Source organism: Aythya ferina (genome assembly GCF_964211825.1).
Source record: "Aythya ferina genome assembly, chromosome: 4".
In the NCBI taxonomy this organism is placed as follows: Eukaryota; Metazoa; Chordata; class Aves; order Anseriformes; family Anatidae; genus Aythya; species Aythya ferina.
Window position 1 is genome coordinate 16,036,089 of NC_140300.1, and position 12,857 is coordinate 16,048,945.

Consider the following 12,857-nt stretch of genomic DNA (forward strand, 5'->3'; position numbering starts at 1 on the left):
TCTTCAGGATACAATTAGCCACCAAGAAGGTGCACAAAAGAAACAAGAAGTGCCATGAATATGATTTTGGTAATAACACTAAAAGGCTACAAGAGTATATATTTTTCTTCTGAATGATTTTTATTCTCCTTATACTTTTGGCTTTCATAATGAGCAAGCTGTATTTCATGTTCTGTTTCTTATTGCAATCATTTTCAGAAAATTAATTCATTTTTAAAATTACATTGTTCAAAGTCATAGCAATAGAATATATGATATTCTCTCCTTTGTATGGCTGAACATTTCATCTCACACACTAACAAAGAAAAACAGTAAGGCACCCAAGGATACACTGGAATACCACCAGGATATGGGGAGAGTTACAAATGGCTGACTCGCTATTAAAATAGACTACAATATTTCAAATGACAACTTCGCTCTAATAGACCTTCTCAAAAGCTAATAAACGGAAAGGCCTGGTGTAGTGAAGACTGAAACTTTACTTCCTTCATTTGCATATCACAATCAGAAGATTATTCCATTTCATAATTTCATTAGTTTGATTGGAAAGTCTCTAGAAAGAGACCTCTGCCTTCCTGTAGGCCTGGGATCTACATTACACCATGGTAGAGAGTAGTAGTACTTGTGGTGAAGCTGGTGCAGCGAAGCACCAGAGTGAGACAAGGTCTGCTCCAGAGAGTACAATGATCTCTGCTTAATCACCAACACCATTTTGTTTAGACAGTGCTTGCATTTTTCTTGGAGGTTTTGTTCCAGACCTGGCTGGGTCCAATCCTGCTTCATAAATGAGATGCTATGAAATCAGGCTAGGGAATAGGGCTCTGGGCTTGTTTCATGTGCTTCATACTTACTTTATGTAAAATCATCTTATCTTGAGTAGAAATGGTGCACAGTCCTTTAATTAAATCAGCTCTAAGTTTTGCCTGAATGATTAATAAAATGAGAAAATTCTCTGTCTTGCTATGAAAGCACTATTCTTTTGTATTCTTTCATTCTTTTATATTCCTAAACCTTTTCTTCAAATCAGATCCTCGAGCTGATATTTGTTCCTTTGGGCTCACCTAAGAACTATAATCTGTGGCTAAATCAAGTTAATTTTCTTTTGTCACAAAACTCCAAAACAAAACAACAACAAAAAATGCAATAAAAATAACCATTTGTTGTTGTTGTTGTTCATGAAGCATGGCATTTTCATGGCTAAAATTGCCCAAGGGAATGGAGAAATTAATTTCAATAAATTGGATTTTATGGGTATAAAAGACCTCTGAATAAATGAAAAACTATGAGATGACATTTGGATCAAAGGAGAGATACCCATTGACTTCAATGGATGTTGAACTGGATCTTTGATTAACAAACTGCCTTATTGTGAAGCAGTGGTGAGGCAGCGACACTGATGGGAAAAGGTAACGAGGCACAGGATTAAGGAAGCCCTTTGGGGAAGGGAAGAGTATTCAATATAGCAGGTTTCTAGCTGTGCAGAGCACAGTACCAGAAGTAAAACAAAACAGATGGAAAACAGCGTTAACATCTTTTAAATGTCTTCTGCTTACACTCTGCTCACAAGCTTTGTGTATGCACCAGTACAGGCCTGCTTCAGTGCTTCTGCTCATCAGCACTGTCTGTAAATTCTCTACATTAGGTGAGGTGATTGCAAAATCATGGGCTTCTTTAATTTATCTAATTAATGTATCATTAATTAGATATACCAATCGATATATCCATTAATATGAATACAAGATACACTTTAAAATCAAAAGCAATGCATGGACTTGCACATTTATGACCACTAGATAAACACTGATACTCATAGAAATGTACATACTTCGGTGAAACAGTTTACCAAAGTTTTCCAAAGGTTTAGCACACATAGAAAATAGTTTCAATTAGTGCAATTAACTGCTAAGTTTCTTGGAGTAAGGTTCCTTGGGTACTTACAAAAACGTGCATTCCATTTTTATATATATGTACACAGACATACATATTCTGTTTTTCACTCAAAACCAGTGCACTGATAAACCAACCTTTCCTCGTTCTGTTTATTTTGTTTTCAATTCAAGTTGTTTTGTCAATTATGGTAATCTTGAATGAGCAAGAGTCTGCCCTAAATTGTACTGCTGAAAGTCAGTAGTCACTCCACTGAAGAGAACATATTTGTATTAGCGTAAGGGCAAAAAAGGTCAGACACATCTGCTATAATGTTCTCAGATTCAGAAGTAAGAAAGGGAACTTCACAGCTTAGGATCTGAAGGATTCCCCAGCACATTTATTGCCCTCTCCCTTCAGTGATGGCAAATTTGGAGGTGAGGTCTAACTTCAAGACAGATGCTAGCAAATAGGAATCCATGTACTCCCTGCCCACATGAGTAGCACCAAGGGAGTTATTGAGGATGACCATTGCTTGGGTGAAAGGATGATGAGTTTTTCCACCAGACCAGTCTATTGACCCAAATAACTATATAGCTCTGAGAGTGCTTGTGCAAGTACAGAGCAGATGACCAGAAGACAAAGTTAGCTTTGTGTAAGCCAATCCATACAAAACACAGAAACCCAGGACTATTAATCACTTTTTATATGCTTGTGGTATTTTACTTTTTAGTGTCAGATGTTGCTTTTTAGAGTTTCTTTTGTGAATAAAAATAGGGTGAGATTATAGCAGAAGAAGTGGGAGGATATAGATGGACTCTGAATGACACAAAGTGGGGAGGCACCATCCATACAGACAAAGATTGGGGTGTCACACAAGAAAGATCATAGAATCGTAAAATCGTTAAGGTTGGAAAAGATCTCCAAGATGAGACTTTTATGGGAGCATCCTTCAAACAGGAACAAATTCAAGAGCCCAAAGCGTACCTCCAGTGTATGTAAACATGGAAAAGCTGAATTTCATTTTGAAATGCATCAAAATAGATCTCTCCAGCAGAGATATGTAATGAGTAATACCATACTATCTATAGAAAAAGTGGCAAAGGAGGGAGAAGGGACAAGCAAGCTAACCGGTGAGGTTAACTACCTGAAGAAAATTATTAAAATGATTGTCTGACCTAGTTTCTTCTGATATCAGAATAAACACACTCATGAAATAATCCTTCTGAAGATTAAAAACATGGGGGAGGTATTGGATTCACTTTCCAAATAGAGAGCAGACCATAGGCTGCCATAGGCTTTCTACAATGAATATTTCAGGCTCTATAATAACTGCTTCCAAGAACAAAGATTTGAACCACTGGCTTTGCATAAAAGCCTATTTCTTGACCTCTTCTACCACTCAACCCTCCCTGCATAACAATTTGCACCAAACACCCATGGATATTCAATATTCAACAACTAATTAAAATTTTTGCTGTCTTCATTGCTTTGAACAAGGAGCTGGTTTTGGCGTTTTCAGGTCTTCGTACAAATCATACCTCTGCAGCTCTCATTCCTAAACTTAATTAATAGTTATTATTATTTATGACTGCACTGCATACCAGTCCAGGCTTTAATTTGGTGTTCTAAAAACAGAGCCTGTGGCTGTATTCTTGGACTTTTCTTTTTCTTCTTTTTTTTTCTTTTTTTTCTCTCCCCTTTTTGTATGTTCTGAAATAAAATTATTAGTTTAAATCTTGTAGCTTGTTTTTGTATGGCTATTGTTTTGTCTTTGTCTCTCTTTCTTTTACCCTTCTAACTTATTTTTTTTATTATTTTAAAACTGTTCCAACCTAACTTCATTCTTATTTCTTACTCATGGATGCTTCAAGGACTCACATCGCTGATTATCATCTTTCCATTCTCATTAGTCCAGACCTTAATTTTATTTCAAAGGTCATAAAGTCTGTCTGTCCAGTGGGCATAGTAGCTGACTTGTGTTCATACACAATACATCTTTCTCCTTAACTGAATCTCATGAGCCCATCAGTGCCCTTTGTGTGAAGACTGGCCATTTCCATCTCCAGAATGTGTGTAAAATTTACCATTTCTGATAAAATCCTGATTTCTTCTCTGATCTCTTATGCTCAGCTCCCATTCCCCGTTTTTTACTGACATCCACAATTTCTGTTAACCACAGAGACTCAAATCTACTTCCTAGACACAGGAAGCAGAGCTGTCACTACTGCACAGGCTGACTGTCCTCTGGTCTAAAGTCCAGGTTAAAATTGCCATCCAATCCTTCCCATCAATAGCACACTTCATTTGTTTCAATAAAATACTTAGAGATCAATGGACAAAAAGCACAATACTATTATTGTTACCAACATGAGTGTCACTTTTCCAACCTGTGCCCTATCTCTGCTACGTCAGATTCCATCTTTTCAGACCATTTCTGCACTGGTGCCTCATTCTCTACCTGTTCCACTTCCTGCATCTCTCCCTTCCTTGCTCCCTTTCCCCACTCACTCCATCCTGGTTGCTTCTTTTCTAAAAAAAAAATAATGCTGTGTTGTTTTCTCTGATCTCTTCTGCTTATGATGGAATAATTTTTACTATATATATTCTGTGATGTTGTGTCTTTATTAAAAAAAATGAAAAGCTAGCATTTGATTGTATGAGCTGTTGCAAAGAACACATTTCTTCTCATTTATTATTCTGAAAGTGACATATAACATTGTCTATAAAACATTAGATGCATGAAAGTGAGGAAAAGAAACCACTGTGATCATTACTGAAATAAATGCAAGAAATTACATTACCAGAGAACCTTGGCAGAATCTGCTAATTATAGTTGGCGCAGATAGATAATGGATAGCCAGTTAAGAGTCATCTGAATCCTTCTGTGAGAACCCTCTGACTTTGATTGCGTTTTCCTGGGGAGAGTTGCCCCAAGCTGAATTGTTTTAGGTTGAAAAATTTTACCATTTATAGGAATCAAGTCTACAGAATGTTGTGTCTGCTTTCAGTGTCAAGAGTTCTGAGGATTCTTTAAAATTGACAGCTTTCATAGAAAAATCCCCGGAATGATTAAATAATCCAAAACACGTCTTTTGAGAGCTCGTGAAACCTTAATAGAACTTGTTACTCATACCCATTCGGGTACAGCATCTCACTACATGATCACACACCCTGCTTCCCTAATGCTCCACACTCCGTGCACAGAACTAAGGCAATGAAGTTGCTGTGTGCAGGATGTCGTGCTTATCTGATGAAGACACTGAAACATGGCAGAAGAAGGAAGAAGGGAACTGCAGAATGGGAAAGGATGAGCATAGATTTTAGAGCAACCAAAGGCTGCTATAACAAACTGCCCTTGCTGAGCTCTGCTGTGGTATGTAGTCACGTTAAAAGCATTTGCACCAGTACAGGCTGAAACACTTGTCTGTTCCTTTTTCAGCTATATAGCTAGCCTGAGACAATAGACTGCACCCAACTGCCAAGAGTTTTGTTACCCCAAGAGCCCTGCAAAATCAGACCCCTATTTCCTCTGAATGGCCACATCCAGTTAGCTGCCTCCTCTGACTGCTCCATGCCACCATACGTGTGCTTCTCTGAGTGCGCAGTGCCACATGACAATGCTCGTCACCTGGTGGGTGCTACATAACCACCACCATCTGCAGATGAGGTACTACAATGATGCTGCAGAAAAGCCTACAAGGAAATGAGCAGCACCGCAGCACTTGGTCTGAGTCAGGGGCTCTGGGGAAACCACAACACACAACGCTGTAGTTAAAAGATGATAACATAACGTTATTCACCAAGGGAGAGGGATTAATCTTGCATGGGTGACTATAAATACTGCATTTTTTTACCCTGAGCACCTGACTTTGCATCCTTAACAATGCTTGCATGTAATGTTTCTCCTTCTTCACTCAAGACACACAAACTGCTGTAAAATATTGACCAGATAGCTGCCACGAACTGTCACATATCAGGAGGAAACTAGCACCCAAATGACTGGAGTTTATATCTTTTCCATGCATGAAACCATATTTAGAAAAACAGATTTCCCTGCACATTAAAGCTGTTGCATGTGTGTCTATTTTGCATACTGAAAAGAAAATTTTGCATGCACAATGGGTATACATACAAATGGATTGATTGCATTGTAAGTATTGCCTTTAGAAAATTGTGGCCCATTAAATAATTCATGTTATACTCCTAGCAGAAGAAATCTGAGTGTCTAGTGAGAAACTAAATTAGTGAAAGGGGGAATTCAGAAAATATTGTCCTCTGTTGCAATAGTAACACTTCATTATTGGTTTATAGAGGAAACAAATTGGATAATTTGTAGCTCAGATAAGCCTTGGTTAATGCAGCCATACAGGATGTAAGGGGAAATGGGACTGTGCATCGCCCTGCCTCGATGTCTCTCCAGACACAGGCAGGAGGCTCTGCCACTCCAGCACACACTTTGCAAAGGGCAGATGCAGGCTCAGCTCCACCAACTCAAACAAACATGCTGCGAGAGCAGACCCATGGCATGGGGCGGATGCTATCGCTGCCCTTAGAAGAGCTCTAAGAAATCACCCCAACCCATCCAGTACAAGAAAGTAGAGGCAAACTTTTGGAAGCCTGCTGGGCAAGGTACAGCTATATTTCAAGGCTCAGGCCAGGTAGTCCTGCCTAATTGGCAGTAGGGGCTGGCATTTTTATCATGCGAGAAATTTTGAGAGAGTAGATCATTTTATAGATGGCAGCATAAAACATTTGAGCTTCAAGCTGTGAGTAGTGCTGCTGGTATACAGCTGCTGTTTAGAATACATTCAAATCTGTTGCACACTAAGATCTAAATAAAATAGCAGAGCAACTAGAAAACTACATAGAAAAAAATATGAAGGTAATGTGTGGGGACTAAATTATTGTAGCTTGGTAGAAACTGTTCTTCTGAGTGCTGTCTCCATTCTCAAACTCTGTACAGGATCCCTGTTTGTTCCTGGAGTTGTAGAGACGAAGACTAGGATATAGGTCTTGGCCTTATTATCTGATACTTTGTAATATCCACTACTTGATGACTCGATGAGAAATTACATTTTAAAAAGCTTGATATTAATTTAAAACCTACAAGATTTTGCTCATTATTTCTGAGACAGTGTGTTCAACTCCTATTCAGCAGCTACAGCAAAGTCTGCTGACCCCATTGATGAGGTAATCAATTATGCTGGAACAAAACAAACTAGTAACTGGAAGGAAAGGAAGCCTATGGTTTTACACAGAGCCAGAGAAAACAGAGAAAAATCATTTGGCAAATGACACAGGACAAAACGATTCATTTCCAGGTTCTGGAATATCTTCCAAAAAATATACTTTAAATTTGTATTAAATATGATTTAAAAAAATCAATGTTCTTCTACGCTGGACAGCCTTATTCAGAGTGAATGAAGAAAAAATAGGGCACACATCCAAAGCTGTGGCTCTACAGGCATGTGGCACTTTGGAATGAAGGTTTACATGCCAGCAACTGCAATTATCCCAAATAGCAATGATTTAGCATTCTGTGATGTCTAGAGTGTAAAAAATACAGGCTATACCTTTATATCACAACCATCTGAAATCCAGGTTTAAATTCTGCCTTTTAAGAGACTGCAGCATGGCTTGCTGCTGTGTGCACGTTGGAGAATAAAAATGATTAATTCTGCCCATCAGTGAAGTTTTCGCTTATGAGTATCACAAGCCTTTGCTGTGTGCAGCAGAAAAAAAATGAAAATCATTTTTATGCTTAGTTTGAAATCCTTATTCAAACACATGTAACAGTGCTAATTACTAAATACTGGGAAGACTGGATAAAATAACAATAAATGCTGGTTAAATAAAGAATAAGACACCTTAAACCTCGGTGCATTTACTGTTTTTTGTTTTGTTTTGTTTGTTGTTGTTTTGTTTGTACTGCATGGTTTTATAGTTCTAAGTTCAAAAAGGATTTTCATATTAAAATTAACAGAACAAAGTAATTGGGAAAGAAGTAAACCAAATGGAAACATATTATCTCATATGAGCTCCCATGATGAACCGAACATCTGAAGGGAAAAAAAAAAAAAAAGCAGAATGATCAATTCCTCACTGCAAGAAAGAAAGACACAAAGATTGGATTGAAAAAAAAAAAGAAGAAAAAAAAAAAAAAAAAGATTTCCTTTTGGAATCACCACAGCAGGAGCCAGAGGAAGCTTTGCACCCAGAGACCTAATGTCTGTTAAGCTAACCAAACTAGTCTGGAAGAAGAAAAAAGTAAGACTTCTTCTTTTCATCCCCTTCCACTTCAGTGCTCATCTCCCTAGTGCTTATCTTGATCCCAGTTTTCTTTTCCTGAGGATTTTTTTATTATTATTTTATTTTTTTTGTCTTCCCCCTCTTTCTTCCTTTCCTCCTTTTTTTTTGATGCTGAGGGGGAGCAGCACGGGTGCGCGGTGCCAGCTGTGTCCTAGCGGGGCCCCTGCCTTTCTCATTTGCATTGTCACATTCAGCAATCACAGAACATGCCACAAAGGACCCGGAAGGGATCAGCGATAGGGATAATGCCACAGATTCAACCTTGGAGCCCTGTGGAGGCTGTGTGATGAGCATTACAGCCAGCGTGGGCCGTTCCAAGTGATCGCCAGTGTGTCCAGCCTTGCTAAGGGAATCAAAGATCTCAAAAGCCGGGCAAAGCCTTGTGAGATAGGAAAACTCAGAAAGAAAACATGGAAATAGTCTACCAAAGAGAGCTGCTTGCTGCCCGGTTTGCCATAATGCAAAATGTGGTGTGACTTACGAGGAAACCCCAGAGGGAATTTCTGGAGAACGCGCTCCAGGGCGCTGAGCTGTGAGATGACAGCAGTGTGGGTGCATCAACGTTACTGAAGCACAATGGTCACCCCAAACCAGGCCAGGGGCTAAGCTAATTGTAAGAATACAATGCACACAACGTAGACATACTGTTCCTGAATTTATACATGGGAAATTCTAACACAATGTCTTGTTCCTCTGAGGTTTCATGCCAAATTCTTCCTTCAGTTACAGTACAGCAGACCTGCTCTGCATAACGCAGCTGATTTGAATGGTATCTTTAACGCCAACACAACATAAGCAACTATCAACAGTGGCTTATCTTGTTGGAAGGGGAAGGACAGCTACAGGCTGTCTCTAAGCTGTAGACATGCAGCGAGAGAGATCTCACCACATGTCTCCATCCTACACAGTGTCCCCCACTGGAGTCCAAAACACTCTGGGGGTAGGACTCCATCCTTAGGGAAGCTGTTACAAGGATCACAGCCCTGCAAGAAGTGCAGCTAAAATAAAGACTGTCAGGTATAAGCCTACCTTAGGCTGAAAAAAAAATCATTTTCTAGAGTGTTGTTCCCATCTTGAAGAAGCATCTCGAATAATTACACAATTAGAAGGAATAAAATCAGATATTCTTGGACAATTTAGCTTGGTGTATCACTGAGCAATTTGCCCCATTTTATCTATTAACAGCATGTCTAGGAATAAGAAAAATCTGAATTTTAACCTTGAAATATGAACTCTATAAACCCATATTTCAGTGTATGCATTGTAAGCCCACACCAGGGAATACTCTCAAAAATAAAAATAAACTTCCAAACTTTGAATGCACTTTAAGGGTCAAAAAGCAATGGGAACAAATGCATTATTTAATCATAAAAAAAAAAAACACACTCAATTCACTGCAAGGCTGAGGAGGGAGCTCAGGCTCCCAGAAGCAAGAGAAGTGAGGACTGCTTTGAGGAACTACTGCAAACAGGGCTGAGATTTTGCTCAGCCCTGCCTCTGCCAGGGGAGGTGGGGAGGTCGAAGAGGTGGAGAAGACTGGCAGTTCTTAGTAAGAATGAGCTGCCATTTTCTCAGGAACAGTGAAACAGAGAGGAAAAATGGTCGGGAATTTCTTACTTGCAAAAAAATAAACCAATTTTTCAAAACTGAGAAGAAAGATCATCAAAAACAGGGAGCTATGCACACATTGCTTCAACTCCCTAACAAAATTCTTCCCCTTTGTAATGCTGCATTAATAGCAGCTACATCTTTAGTGCAGTTTCTGTGTTTCTCCTTCTTCCTCATTAAGAGTTAGGTCCATTTCTTACCTGACTGACACAGGCTCTGCTCTCATTACCTTAACTCAAACCTAACAGTGACTTTTAAAAAATGCTTGCAATAATCGTTAGCTATGGTATGCTTACCCTGAGGTAGTTGAGGGTGAAGTTTGTCAGACCCATTCGAGTGATGTTTTTGGACAGCTGCTCCAGCACCTGAGGGTCTTGTGCCTAAACAACAGAGGGAAAGAGAATTTTCACTTTGCTTTTCATCTATTTGTTTTTTCTTTATGTGCTTGGTGAAATGTGGGGACGGTTCTCTGAAGCAATATGCCATTCCTATTGATGCTAAATTTATGTCATAAGCTACAGTGTTCTGTTTGCACAGGAAAAAGCAAAACCTTACAAAATGGGAGCAAAATGAAGACTGTTTTCCAATATCCCTGCCCATTCAAGAAATAGCCCTAGGAAGTCAGGTCATGCATGGGGTGCAAACAAGCAGAGTCCCACTAAAGAACTTCCCAAAGGATCACGGTAGACTTCAAGCCTTCCATGTGCTGACTGGAGGACCAAGAGACTAAACAGATAAAGGCAGGAGTAATGAAGCTATTGCTTTCTTTTTGTGGACAAGAAACTGAAGCGGAGAGAACTCATCAAGGCACCTTCAGCAGATCTACTCGCATGAGGGGCATTAAGGACAGACTGAAGAGCCCTCCTGGCCAGGTTATTTTTCCTCAGATGAAACAGGAAAAACATGAGTACAGTCCTTCTCTGACCCTAGTTGGGAGTTTTACCTGTGAGACCAGTCTCCTCTTTAAAATGAGATCAATCTCATTACTAAAATTAATACCTGCTGGTCACTGGCTAACCCAGCTCTAGTCCCTTACTGTCTTTGAATTACAACTCCCCTAAATATAAAACATTGCTTACAGCTATCTTCATTTAATGGGATAGTATTGAAGAGTTCACAAGATCATGCCTCTTTAAAAAAAAAAAAAAAAAAAGATAGAAATATAAGGGAAATTTTTCAAGTGTATATTCTTCAAGTATGTAACAGCATTTTCAAAAAAAAGTCTGAGCCACTTACGTTATTTAAAACTTCTCTTTGAAAATATATCTTTATCTTTGGCTGTCTAAGTAACTTGATGTCAAAATAAGGGCTTTTGGGGCTGTATTTTTACCCTCTATAAATCCATAGCCCTGCAATTAATTTTGGATATGGAGCGCTACTAATCTGAATGCTTCCATAATGCAGCACTGAAAGTAGCAATAATATTCTGTCCTTTGTTTCTCCCCAGTGATTTACCTTACAATATTTTGACTTCAATCTATAGAATATTTAATATTTTAATGTTCCATTGTGTGTGTTTTCATCCAATTACAAAAGAAAACATCCTTGAAATATGAAAAAAGAACACCTGGATTATGGTTCTGAAGGATTCTGGGTAAATGTATGGTATTTATTTATTTTCTGTCTCTTGCAAAAGCAAAATTAGTTAGCTTCATTTAAAGACTAAACATAATTTGTATCTACAGTGATGAAAATTCACTGATGTTACTGCAGTTAGTATCAATAATAACAGATTTTGGGCCCAAACTATACAGACCACCAAATGGGACTAAAAGAAAAATTGTGCTAAACCAAAATGAAAACACAGCAACAGTGGCAACAATACAGTGTTGAGAAAGGAGGGAGTGATGAAAGAACTTGTAAATGGACATAGTTGCAGGCAAAACAAAATATTTATAGTTAATTGCCTTGGGTGTGAAATTTGCTGGAGTTCTTCATAAACCTAATCTCAGCTCTTTGCATTAGGTCAAATGAAAAAAGGATTACTTACATGCATGGCTAGAATGCTGCGTGGGACTAATTCTCTGTACTGTCTAATAGTAAAGTGCCATGTTTTTATTCTCATAAGATCATCAAAAGTAAACTCCAAGATAAGACGTCCTTCAGTGCATACCTAGAATACATAAAATGCATGAAATAAATTCCCAGGAATTTTGTTTTCAATGGTATTGTATCATTGAACAAATAACATTCAAAAATATCAGAGTAGTACCATCAGCAGTTCATCTCTGCTGGACTAATTGCTTTTCTTTCTTCTGGGGAGAAAAAGTGAATGTTGGAAAATGACTTCATTGGCCTTACTGCAAAGACAGTAACTTATAATACTATGGATTTTATAGCATCTTACAAACATAGAGTATTGTGCTCAATAAATTTTATCTATTGCGTCAATTCTCTTTCTCTCTCGGTTCATGACTGCTAATTAATGACTCAACCTCACCGTAGAGGTGACCGTGGCCCAACTGCGTACACTCAGTGTCACGTTGCTGACCCCACCATTCCCAGCTTTTCTTACACTGATCTTACGGTGACTGGCACGTAAACCTTCCTTTCCTCTCTAGTTGAGTGCCCTGAATGGCTGTGGTGGTTCTTGACAGTTTTCATTTTTTTTTTTTTTTCCAAGTATTTTTGTCTTTTCTGGGTTTTTAACCCCCCCCCCCCCCCCCCCCCTTTTTTTCCCTTCCATTTCTTATCTACTTTAATAAATACCACCCTTACAAAGAAAGCTAGACAGGGATGGGGCAGCAATGAACAGCCAGAGGATGCGGTCATGCACAGTGTAGCTGCATCCATAGACAGTGGCTCATCCAGTGTTGAGAGGGGGCATGTCTAAGGAAGTGTGTATTTTCTTTTCTTACTGGTGCAACTGTCCACAACTTTAATTTGAAAAAAAAAAAAAATGCTTTGGCCGTCTTTAAAATAAGTGAGTGCAAAATACATGCCTGGCTAGGGGTACTCTGGAACAAATAAATGATCCAAAATTTAGCTATCTCTGTAGCTGATTTTTTTTTTTTTAATTGGATGCTTGAACTTACAACCTGTTCAAAGTAAACTTCCAAGTGCAGGGTATA

The 12,857-nt window shown here is 38.7% G+C and overlaps 1 protein-coding gene across 17 annotated transcripts in view; it reads right to left on the reverse strand.

The window, feature by feature from the left end:
• Positions 1-12,857, reverse strand: part of LDB2 (LIM domain binding 2) — a 244,960-nt gene that overhangs the window by 36,140 nt on the left and 195,963 nt on the right. For all 17 annotated transcript variants that reach the window (XM_084516471.1, XM_084516470.1, XM_084516467.1 and 14 more), the window contains 2 exons: positions 11,777-11,899; positions 10,083-10,166 (listed from right to left, as the gene is read on the reverse strand). In XM_084516471.1, the coding sequence (XP_084372597.1) occupies positions 10,083-10,166; positions 11,777-11,899 (207 nt within the window). The remainder of the gene's footprint in view (positions 1-10,082; positions 10,167-11,776; positions 11,900-12,857) is intronic.